The sequence below is a fragment of the Ischnura elegans genome, chromosome X (assembly GCF_921293095.1).
Source record: "Ischnura elegans chromosome X, ioIscEleg1.1, whole genome shotgun sequence".
Taxonomy (NCBI): domain Eukaryota; kingdom Metazoa; phylum Arthropoda; class Insecta; order Odonata; family Coenagrionidae; genus Ischnura; species Ischnura elegans.
The window spans coordinates 112,599,249-112,612,172 of NC_060259.1; the positions used below are offsets into that span (position 1 = coordinate 112,599,249).

General features: G+C 39.5%; 1 protein-coding gene across 1 annotated transcript in view; it reads right to left on the reverse strand.

Moving 5' to 3' along the window:
• LOC124171933 (rab11 family-interacting protein 5) overlaps window positions 1-12,924 on the reverse strand; it is a 163,559-nt gene that overhangs the window by 13,325 nt on the left and 137,310 nt on the right. Inside the window, exon 11 of the mRNA XM_046551369.1 lies at window positions 7,072-7,238. Within this exon, the coding sequence (XP_046407325.1) occupies window positions 7,072-7,238 (167 nt within the window). The remainder of the gene's footprint in view (window positions 1-7,071; window positions 7,239-12,924) is intronic.

Genomic DNA, 12,924 nt, shown 5'->3' on the forward strand with positions numbered 1-12,924 from the left:
GGATGGTAATTCCTTCCACGAAAGGCACAGCCTGTGCATGGTCTGAAGGATGTTCCATGAGCACTTTTAATGTCATTTTCACTATCCACTCTCCATAAAAAATAAATCACTAGCTGTTTTCAATAATTCCTTTTGACCAAAGAAATAATTCCCTGGTCTAAGGGTTGTAATTTACTAGTAGTGTTTGGAGGGAAGTACCCAAGTTTTATATTTCTTAACATAATTCCTTCATCCTCTTATTTCACTGCCCGAGTTTTTTTTATTTGTGCAGCCTAGATATACTGTTTCTTCTGTTTTTCCTTGGTTGTTTAAAATAGATGTCAGGGTGAATGATGGTATTCTTAAGGTCACTGCTATATCTTTTTTCTGCCTGCCCTCGTCGATGATACGCACGCAAGACATATGACTGTCGCTGAGTGCAATAAATTGTAACCTACGATCGTTCACGAAAGCATTGAAAAAATTACCAAGGCGGTAGTAAGAAAGTGCTATACAGGGAAATATGGGAATAAAATAATTGCAAAACTGTATTTTATTTATTTCGAGTCGCAGAAAATTCATGAAATATTTTCATTTTAGAAACGGAAGTAGCAATGCCGTTGAATAATTCTGTCTCCATGAATGGGAGTGAAGTTAGTTGGAATATTTCCGCCAGCAAGGGATTATAGGCTGCGCTGGTCACCTCTTTTATTAACTGAATATAGTATGTAAGCACTTACAGGAAAATAAAGCCATAACTAACAGAAAGCGAGTGCTATCGAGCAATTTTTACCATGATTCGAGAGAAAACGATGCGTTCCGTCTTCATTTACTGTCACTTAAAATGATTAGGATAGTTGGTTGCCTTTTTCTTATTTACTGTTAGGTATGCTCTCATATGGAAAAAAATGGCCCTAACTAATGATTAACGTGAAAATTACCGTATAGTAAAGGTGTAAAAGAAAAGAATAAGCATGAAACATTTATCGCTGAAAATTTCATTCCATGTTCGTTATCGCGGCTGCATTAATGGTCTCTAGTTGTCTCGGTACGAATTGCGGAGGTAGTTAGGCCATCTCAGGGTGTCTCATTGCTATGATACGTTGAGGTTTTTGATATGAGGTTTTACGATATAAAGAGGTTCACTATAGAGAGGTTTGCCTATAAATTTACATGTAAATCTGACGGGACCAGAGGGTTGGTACGAAGTATGGGGTTTACGATGTAAAGAGGTTCACTACATAGAGGTTTTACTGTACAGTGAGTCCTCCTTTAACGTCACTTACCGTTCCTGAAAAATGTGACGATAAACGAAATGACGTTAATCGAAACATAATATCCACTAAGAAACTATGTAAAAAGTGAAAAAATTTTAGCGTATCATATCTGGGGCATTTTTTACAATGGGAATGCAAACTATGGCATAAATACGAGTTCCTGTCTTCATCGACGACAATAGCAGCAGTGACGTAAATCCTTCTCCATTTTTGTATCTTCCCTTATTTGCTTTTCGGCCTCGCTATGGGGTGCGGTCCGTTGAACGCTACCAATGCTTCGTAGTGCTGCAGACGAGCTCCCAGGCGGTCCGTTATTCGCTACGGAGCGCTACAGGTTAAGGTGTGACATCACGGAAAACGTCACACACCCGTTTCCCGCCTCGCTCCAGACGCTCCCCTGAAAACTTGGGTCGCAGAGGAGCGAGTCATTTTTTGGCGAAAATTCGAAGGGAATTCACTGAGGCAATGGAGAGCTTACTAACGTTGCTGCTGTTGGACGCTGAATGTGGACACCTTCTTTCTGTATAGGTGACTACGAAGTAACGGAGTAGGCTCTCATAGTAAATAGATGTAAATTTAATAGTGATTTAAATAAATATATAGCAAGCACTGTATATCCGTAGACATTCTCGTATCTCCCCCAAAATGAACTCAAATGTCTCTGGAAGCAACCTTTACATTCAAAAGGCAACATAAAATTATTAAAAGGGACATGTACTATAAGAAAGGATTGTAAGAACACATATTGACAAATCAACTCATGCCATAAATTAAAATCTGAAGAGAAATAGGATGAAAATGGAATGGATTAATGTTTTATAATAGTTGTTAGCCATAATAAGTTAATATGTTTCAAGTGAGTAAATGGTAGGGTACCTACTTTTTCCTTTGATAGGGTAATGAGTTTCAATTACAAAGGGTAGGCGAGGGTAGGTGTGAGAAATACGGTTCAAAGTTTCTTGCTTTACTTTGTGGAACCTCGATACTGGAAAATAAAATTCATTTAAAGTACATTCGAACATATTCATTAATATTCAATGACCATAATCGCCTCAATTCGCATTTAAAACCATCCCTTCGATTTCATAATCCCAGTTTGCCCGCCCTCATTCATTTCCGCCATTTTGACTTCGCTCCTGACCGATCCGAAAAGAAATTCTCGAAGGGAACGTAGCGCTTATGGACCGGAGCTCCGGACCACTTCCGTCAGTAGCGTCTGGTAGCGAAAGTAGCATTCATTGGACCGCACCCATGGTGGTCGCCCGGGCAAGCGTCGCCTGAGCATCATCATCGCTGAAACATCGTCGCAGTTACAGGAACCAAAATTATTGTGAACACGGCGAAAAAAGTGAAGACAAAAACTCCGAGTTCTACATGGAAAAATTCCTTGAAATCACTTTTTAGGTTCCTGAAAACCATTATGTCAAGTAAAACCTTGCGCACCTACCTAAGAATAAATTTTACAGAAAATTTGCTTAAACCATAATCGCAATTAACAATAAACACATCCTTTTACACTTCGTTTAGACAGACTGTACTACCGCCCACAAAACGAACAACCTGCAACGCCCGCCGCTTTGCATTTTTTCTCGCACGAAATTTAAAAGACTTGACGTTATTGTGAAGTGAAGGTGCGATAAACGAATGACGATCTCAAAATTTTCGTGACGTTATCGCGAAATGACGTTAAACGGGATGACGTTGAACGAGGACTCACTGTATGTGGAGCATTGCTTTCTCAAGCAGTGTACCAAAGCACAACCTACAAAGTCATTTTTCTATGCAATTAATTAGTGCATTTTCATGATCATTCTATTATTTTGGTATTTTCAGCTGATAATTCAAACAATTACTGATAAAACTGTAATGCAGTTATTTAATGCCTCAAATGCTTCCAATGGTGTATGTTTATTGTTCCTGTATGTAACGCAGCAGTTATGTGAAATAACATACATTTGTTTCAGCAGACGAAAACGGTGGTAGAACGATTCTGCCTCGGAAGACCTTTTCTACCATCCAATGTAATATCTTCATCATCTAAACTAAAAAGTCTCCTATGCTTGCATAGTGATGTGATTAAAATTGCCAATGTTTCGAAGAAAAGGTCCATTTTGAGTGATACGCCTGCAACGTCATTGAAATAATACACAGAGGGTAACTATGGCACTGCAATAAAAACGATTTGCATAACAATTGGTAACATAAGAAAAAATGCAGAAATGTACAAGCAAGCGAAGAGCAAGTGAATTTGTACGCAGTCACGCGCACGGGTGCAAAGTTAAATACACCAAAGGATGAAGTTTGCAATGAAAAACTTAGCCGGGATTCAAAGGCGTATCTCTGAATTGCTGGTCAGGTGTGTTAGCCAATTCCACCACCAAGCCATGGTAAAACCCGTCCCGAAGTTCGCTCCGAGAAAATGCTTAGGTGGTGGAACTGGTTAACACGCCTGACCACCAATCGGGAGATCCGGGTTCCAATCCCAGCTTAGTCAAATATTTTTTCATGGCGAACTTCATCCTTTGGTGTATTAGAAAAGATATTTACTTGATATTATTTCACAAAAAATATAACGCAGATATTATGTTGATGTCACTTAAGTAAAACAAAAGCAGGCTGCAGGAAACTGCGACTAATATAACACACATGGATAAAATATACCACAAGGAAACGAAAAGGCATACACATCTAATTGACCCAAAGGTCAACAAAACTTATGAGTATGAATTTATTGATTTAAGATTCCCAATAATGACTGAGAAACATGAGAAAGGAATGCAGAATTTTTTAAATTAAATAAACTAAAAGTGCAGCATCAGCTCTTCACATATGCCACCGCTAAGGTGCATTACCTGCCTCTAGAAGCATCATTGCAAGAAATACCTCATACTGCAAGAGTTTTGTCGGGGAGTAGGTTGTAAAAGAGTTACATTTCATCTATGTTATATCACGTGGGGAATACTTCTTCAAATATTCCGCTAGGATCGGAATCCTTTCTTCCATGACTATGTGTTTACACTGCAGGCATCACCAGCAATTATGATGGGAAATAACGCTTTTGTGCTTTAAATTAGTATAACAACAAACTTCTGAACTCTCAAAGTTTACATTTCTCAATTCATCACTGAAATAGTCCTCTTTAGCCATAAGCAGGAGTTACCCTTCCTCAGGAGTTCTCGCAGATTGAAGTGCGCAAAACCACCCGAACAAAGTTCCTTCTAACTCTTCATGATCTGCATTCCTAGGGAGCTTTTTTTTTAAATTGCGAAGAGCAAATAGGAAGATAAATTAATTATGTCACTCTCGTATTGCTCTATTATTTTCGTTTTCTTTTTTTTTTGCATTTTTTCCATGGTGTCTACCTTTAAATGCTCTCTTTTCACGCAACTCGCAGACATGTGGGCATGCTGCCGACTGCTTTCTGCCGCCCGAGGAACAAAAGAAGATTGAGCATTTGTGAATGTTAATGCCAAAATAATTTCACCAAAATGAACTATTCACTTATCGAACAACAGTTCACTACATGAATTTTTAGACTGAGCACTCCATGTTAACTTCATTTCTAACAAAACACCAGCAATTACTGAAATTAGGGACTCTAGGTGAAGGTTTTCCAGTGATGGAAACTCTCATTATGGCCAGTGCCAACACCAAAAGGGCCTTGTAAAAACAATTTTTTTACATGCTAATCATAGGGTCAACTGATGGTGCCTCGGCTATCTCTCCTAATGGTGGGGGTCTCACAATGGCCTGTACTTGCTTTAACACAGTTCTACTGTATCATATTCCATAATTCATTATTGCTCTATCGCATAATTATATAATCTATTGCATTATGAAAATAATCAAAAAATATAGATGTGACAAAATGCTATAAACTGTAATTGAAAGTACTAGAAAATTAAAATGAAAGTGCTTTTTACATGCACCTCTATGAATTACCGTATAAGCTTGTGTAAGAGGCGCACACGTGTAAGAGGCGCACCCCTATTTTGAGGATCGAAGCTATAAAGAAAAAAAAACATTTTTTTTATCTTATCGTGCGGTGTTGCACACGTATGCCTGGAATTTTGACAGTTATCGAAATGTCCTCTTTCAGTACTATTTGAAAGAGGAAATTTTGATAACTGCGGCGGCATAAGAGGGAGTAGAAAGAGTTCCGATCCTCTCTTTGCATACGCCATCGCTCTACGTTACTTGTCCTACTCACGAACAATTTTGTTTAAAAGCTCTCGCAGGAGTATTGCAATAGTATTGCAACCGCGGGAAAAGTTAAGGCAAAACACGACAGGCACATAGCATGAGCTTTCCCAAGAGATTGAACAACAATCGGGGCAATCTCTTCACTTATAAGCATTTCCGATTTCTTCTATCCACCATTAAGTCCAACAATGAGCACACTCGTTCGAATTTTTTCAACCGCTGGTTTTGACATCAATATTACTATTTGCAGTATAAATGCCTCGGGATGCCCACTCGTGGCAATAAATTTAGCGCGCGCTCCGGAGTGAATCACCCCGCGCGATCTTTTCAATGTTCACCTCTGGGGTACCGACGTGACGGCGCGATGCTTGCAAGAAATTCAAACAGGAGCATTTTAAAAATACGTCACTAAGGGAGAAACTCCCCTGCCTGCCGCTTGATTTTGACCCAGGGTTTCAGATGACTGACTCACGCTGAAAACCAAGGCCACTCAGTTCCCCTTGAACTTGCGACCGGTGAAGGGGAGGGGGGAAGATAAGAAGTTTGTGTAAGAGGCGCACCCCCATTTTTGGCTGCAATATCTGGGAAAAAAGGTGCGCCTCTTACACGCGCTTATACGGTAGGTTCAGTACTTCGTCATCTAGAAAATTCAAATAACATTCTCAGAAAGTTTAAAGCCAATGCAGAGAACCATTTGCCGGAAATTGATTGAAGAAGAATAAGTAAATAAAAGCCACGTTTGTAGAGGAAAGAAACGAAAACATGTTTAGGGCTGCTATGTACAGTGAAACCTCGATATAACGACACCCCACGGTGCTCTAATAAACACTCGCTATAGCGAATTGTCGCTTTGCCGGAGGTGGAGCAAATAATAGCCAATATACCTGTTGCGAACAGATATACAGGAACAGGAGTGGTGCGGCGACAGATAAACATCTATCCGATAAACGTAAGCATAAATCCAGACGAAAGGCGATGTTTATTGGCATCACTAAATTTCCTTACTCAAATAACGACCAACTATTCAAACAATTTATAAGAGCCGCACTGAATAAAAATCATGCAAAGCATTGTTTCGTCATCATTATATTTATCGAACGACAGTTTACCACATAAATTTGAGACTGAGCACTCCATTAACTTCATTTCTAACAGATCGCTAGCAATTACAGAGGTTAAGGAGTCTTCATGAAAGTCTTCCGGCGGTGAACCCTCGCTATGGCGAGAGCCAACACCGAAAGGGTCTCGTAAAAACGAATTTTTTAACACGCTTATTATAGGGTCAATTGACGGTGCATCGGCTATCTCTCGTAATAGCGGGGGTGTCGCTATAGCCCGTACTCGCTTTAACGAGGTTCCACTGTATTTACTTTTATGAAAAAGATGATGTGATACTCTATCCAGTAATATAGCACATGATTTTGTATTGAAAGAAATCATAATTCATTGCATAGTGATAAAAGAAAGTAAATTCTTAATTTTCATGTGGATACAGTCATCTTGGTTAAGTCATTTATCATTGGAGCACATCCAATTTCTTTAAACAATCACATAGATGGGTATGAAGATGTATACAGCAATATTGAAAACATGAGCCAAAAAACTAACATACCTCCAAGTAGCAGCCTTCAAGTTTGTCAGGTATGGTGTCTGAAGTATTCGAGGTGTTGTCTCCATCACTCTGACCAACAAGTTGTCAAGGTAATCTTCAAGGTCATGCATCCTCATCTCTTGCCTATTCAAACTAGACTGCAAATCCATGACCATCTCAATTAAATCCTGCAAATAACAAATATCATATGCAGGCCAACAATTGACAAATATAAAAGGTTATATCGATATTATAAACTGTGCTGGACATGAAATCTTGCCTCTAAGAATAATTTTTCTGATAGCAGGAATAGATCTACCTTCCTCACATCCAAATGGCAAATTACGGGAACAAAAACTATGTGAATACTAAGCACTCAAAGTTGGGCAACAAGATATCCACTCCAAAATTTGGAGATGTAATTTCGAGGGGCCTTGAAGCACGTTAACAGCATCTCCGAAACTTGGCACTTTGAGTGCTTAGTATTCACATAGTTTTTGTTCCCATAACTTGCCATTTTGATGCAAGGATGCTAGATCTATTCCTGTAAGCACAAAAAATAATTTAAAACCACTAAATTTAAAGAAGTAGTTGTTAACAAAGCAAACCATGCAAGCTTCAGACAAAAGCACACTTCAAACAAGGAGTGCTTGCTGTTCTCCTTAGCAGGGGCATGGTTCAGCAGCATTAGGGAGTCTCTCTCGAGCCACCGAGGCGAACGGTTGTCTCTCTGCTCTAACATAAGCGAGTCATGCGGAACTGTGGAACGTGTGGCTGCCCAGTTAAGTGAGGTGGCTCCCTCCAATGCAGAGGTTGCTTGACTCTACATCACCCGCACAGCAAGAATTTCACTGAGGAAGATGTAAGAACGCTTGAGGACCTGCAGAAACCCTGTTCCTGTGACCTATGCCTTGGAGAGAATAGAGGATCTCGACGAGACGACACTCCCATTAGAAGACCTGCTTACTCCTCTCCTGCTTTCACGGATCGCAGTACGCAAGCTGAAATATCACCAGGAGCAGACAAGATATCTGATCTGCCAACGATGGAGCTTCCGAACATACTGCATGAGGTTCTGAAAAAGCTGGATGAACTCAAAGAAGACCAAGTGTCATTAATTGAAAAAGTAAGTGAAAATTGTGCTCTAGTCACTAACCTATCAGTCAAGTTTGATATGATTGAGAAGGAGTTGATATGTGTTAAGGCGTTATGGTAGTGACGGCTGGGAGCCGCTCTGGGCGTCCGATACCGATCGCTTTTTCCCACTGCCAGAGTTCACATACCACTCAATTGCATAACAACTAGAAGATATAGAGACTTGCGGTTTTCTTTATTGTATTTAGGAGATGTGTATTCACATTAAAATAGGAAATAAGTAGTAGTATGTCCTCAGGTTATTGAGAAAATCGAGTTGGACTTTGGCCAATTATAACTTGACTCCAAGCTGAAATATAAAAATTCTTAAATGAGCATTCTGTGGCTGCACTTTTCTTCCACAATCACCTTGAGACCCACAGATCTACGTTAATTCACGTGGCCTAAAATGGGTAGACCGTGGAGAATTGCAAGCCCAAAACGGCCACAAAGGACGTGATTCAGGCCAAGTCGAATTTCTTACCTCGCCTCACCCCGCTCCGCTATTTTCAATTATTTGCCATAAAATATGAAAAAATATGAAAATTACTTAATTAATCATAGGCTGATGATGGATTCAAGAAATAAAAGAAGGCAACTGCTTGACATTTCCACATAATTAGCAATTTTCCTAGCCATCAACGAGGACAGGTAGAAGGCAGTGACCTTTGGAATACCATCATTCACCCTCACATCTATTGTAAACAACCGAGGCAAAACAGAAGAAACTGTATACCTAGGCTGCACAAATAAAAAAAACTCAGGCAGTTAAATATGAGGATGAAGAAATTATGTTTAGAAATATAAAAATATTGTTCTTTCCTCTGAACACTATTAGTAAATTACAACCCTTAGACCAGGGAATTATTTCTTGGGTCAAAAGGCATTAACGAAAACAGCTAGTGATTTATTTATAGTGATAATGACATTAAAAAGTGCTTGTGGTATTGAAAACATTATTTCGAAAGAGTTTGAAATTTTTTTTAAGCAAACCCATTAACTAATTTATTTTCTAAAAAGGCCTCTTGAACAATTTACTTTTATCTTTGTGTAATCATTAACCTTTTCGAGCCGAGCTCCTTCGCGGGAAGTTGCTCTTGGCTCTACGAAGGGTTTGAGATTTTCTTTTTCGCCCCGTACGGAGTTTTTTTTCGGCTCGGGACTGACCAGGTAGTCGCTTCCTCCCTTTAATGACCTTTCCTAGTGGGGATAATCCTCGACCCTTTTCCCCGAGAGCAGCCCATCCCGGCGTACTTTTGCGGTCAGTTAATTGTTACCAGTGCAATTTTAATTTTTTTTAATTGTTACTGTTGCATTAAATGTCAGTTCATCAATGTATTCCTTTCATTTTGCAATGCCTGTAGAACTTTTAAACGAAGTTCTACGGTTATTTTTAGGGTTTTCAGCAAAACGGCATTATATCATAGACCAACAAATACTTTAAGTCCAGGAAATTTGCCTAACGCCCCTCTCGGCCAAGCAACTCCGAACAGGTCGAGAACGTATGCAAAACTAACGAAAGCGAAACGAAAGGCACTTCAAGAAAAAAATCCTGGCTGTATAATTCCAAGAAAAAATGTAATTCAACCGACACATCATTTGAAAAAAAATCCTTGCAGGAAATGCATACAGAACATTTACGGTTAAATTTGAATACACGCCAAGAAAATTTTGAAAAGAAAATGAGCTTTTCCGAGAAGAGTGAGGTTATCATCTTCCACGTACATATTTCCGTAGGAGAATACTTACACCAATATACTCTTGGGTCTTCCAGTTGGAGGATGATAAGTTTTTCCTAGAAAACATTAATGCGCTAATGTGTCCCGAAATAAGCCCGTGAGGGGCACAAAGCAGACCACCTGGATCCTGACCAGAGAAGCAAGATATGAGAGTAATTACCTGGGTGGTGCAGCTCTCTTTCATTCATGGTATTGGCTGCATCGCACAGCAGATTTCCACAAAAACCATCCCTGGTATAGGTAGCGGAATGCGTACAGATAGTTAACGGCTAAATTTGAATACACGCCAAGAAAATTTTGAAAAGAAAATGAGCTATTCCGAGAAGAGTGAGATTATCACCTTCCACGTACATATTTCAGTAGGAGAATACTTACACCAATATACTCTTGGGTCTTCCAGTTGGAGGATAATAAGTTTTTCCAAGAAAACATTAATGCACTAATGTGTCCCGAACTAACTCTGTGAGGTGCAACCTGACCAGAGATCCAAGATATAAGAGTAACTACCTGGGTAGAGCAGTTGTCTTTCCTGCAATGGTATGGAATGCTTCTCACAATGTGTCTACGTAAAACATTCCTTATCATACATTATCGTACATTAAATTTACGAATTTTAAGGATATGCATTAATCAGTATTTATAGCGAAATTCGTTTATAATACCTTTGTATTCAAAGGTTGGTAAGAGGTCATTAAAAATAGTCGCTGTAATTTTGGCTCACGACAAAGAACTGAGAGAATCATATTTTATTACATTACGAGGGCTTTTTTTTCATAGAAGTTAAATCGAATATTCTATCGAATTTCACCGCAAATGTACATCTAGAATGTAGCTAACAAAATAACGTATATTTTTAGATGTAAATCATTACAATATCGCTCCTACTTGCTAGTGAGTTATAAAAATAACAATTAAACATCTAACCTTAGCGTCTCCAAAAATTGTTCTAGGTGATGATCAACTCCGTTAATATGAACGCTAGAATTCCGTTTAAAATTTGGAACCAATCAGCAGAACATACAGAATGTAATTCCTCGCATTGATTTTCAATAAATGCAACATGAACGTTTTTAGTTATTTTAACTTATCAAAGAAAAGGCATTGGGAGTGAATATCCATGGAGAAAAAATAAGCATGCTAAGATTTGCCGATGACATAGCCGTTATAGCAGAAACAGAGAAGGATTTGAAAAATATTCTGGTTAATATGGGTAGGGTAATGAGTACATATCAACTGAAAATAAGCACGAAGAAAACCAAGATCTTAGTATGCAGCAGAAGAGAAGAAGTCAAGACCAACATTAAAATAGGGAGGCAAAAACTGATAGAAGTGGATGAATTCTGTTATTTGGGAAGCAAGATAACTAGTGACGGGAGAAGCAAGAAAGAAATTATCAGCAGAATAGCCCAGGCGAAGAGAGCATTCCACCAAAAGAGAGACCTGCTTACAGCAGGAAACTTAAATATGGATGTAAAGAAACAATTTATAAGAACCTACATCTGGAGTATGCTCCTATACGGAAGTGAGGCATGGACAATGACCGCAGCGGAGAAAGCAAGGATAGAGGCCTTTGAAATGTGGTGCTACAGAAGAATGATGAAAATCAAATGGATCGACCGAGTTAGTAACGAGGAAGTGCTAAGAAGGGTAGGAGAGAAGAGAAGCCTCATGAAAACCTTAATAAGAAGACGGAACAACCTTATAGGCCACATCTTGAGACATGATGGCCTGATGAAGACAATCGTCGAAGGACAGGTGGAAGGCAAGAATGGAAAAGGAAGACCTCGAACAAAATATATGGAACAAGTAAAGAGAGATGTGAAAGAGAAGAAATACGTAGGAGTGAAAAGATTAGCTGATAGGAGAACTGAGTGGAGAGCTGCGTCAAACCAATCCTAGGATTGTTGACCAGTGATGATGATGATGATGAACTTATAAACAAATAAGTGACCATGAGCACCTTCCTTGAGTGGGTCACTAAGTGCCAGGATGGGCCGAGATAATCCCCACGCGGACAATAGGAAAGGGTCGGACCTCTCACGCCGAGAGACCCTAATGGCGGTTGGGACCCACTTGGCATGCTTGACCGCGAAATCGTGACAACACGGCCTTTGGCCTTTTGCTTCGAAAACGTCAAGCCGTGATAATCCGGCCTTCCTTCTTTAGCATCAGAAAATTCAGGCCGTGAAATCACGCCCTGCGTAGGGAAGAGGTTAAATTGTAAATATATGTTCACTTATGCATACCTATATGTTTAAATATATTAATATAATGGCTTAAAAGACAGTAGCACCTTTCATTTCCCAAGGATATGAAAAAAATGGTGCCTACCACTAAAACCTCTCTATAGTGAACCTCCATACATCAAATTGCCCAAATTTTGGTCCCCTCCATTACGATGTAAAGAGGTTTTACTGTACTAATTATTTCCTTTTTTAATGTGAATACACGTCTCCTTAATACAATAAAGAAAACCGCAAGTCTCTATATCCTCTAGTTGTTCCGCAATTGAGTGGTATGTGAACTCCAGCAGTGGGAAAAAAACGATCGGTATCGGACGCCCAGAGCGGCTCCCAGCCGTCACTACCGTAACGCCTTAAGGAGCTAACAAATACACTTCAGGGTAATGTGGATGACCTTGAGAACAGGTTGAAAAGACAAGAACAAGAACTTCTGAAAAATAGTGTTGAAGTAAGAGGTGTGCCATTTAACTTCGATGAAAGTGCCCAAGGTTTAGTGTTGAGCATTGGTTCCACTTTTAATGTTCCTTTAACCGTTAAGGATATAGGTTGCGCGTTCACGCCACGACCCCGCAACATGACTTCCAATCCTTTTCACCCACCACCATTTATTGTACGCTTCATCAGGCAAAGTAAAAGAAACGAACTCATACTCAAACGCCGGACGAGGAAAAACTTAAGCACCAGAGATATGGGTTGGTCCTCTGCCTCAACGCAAAACACACAGTCAATCTACATTGATGAGGCCCTCACCCCATTCG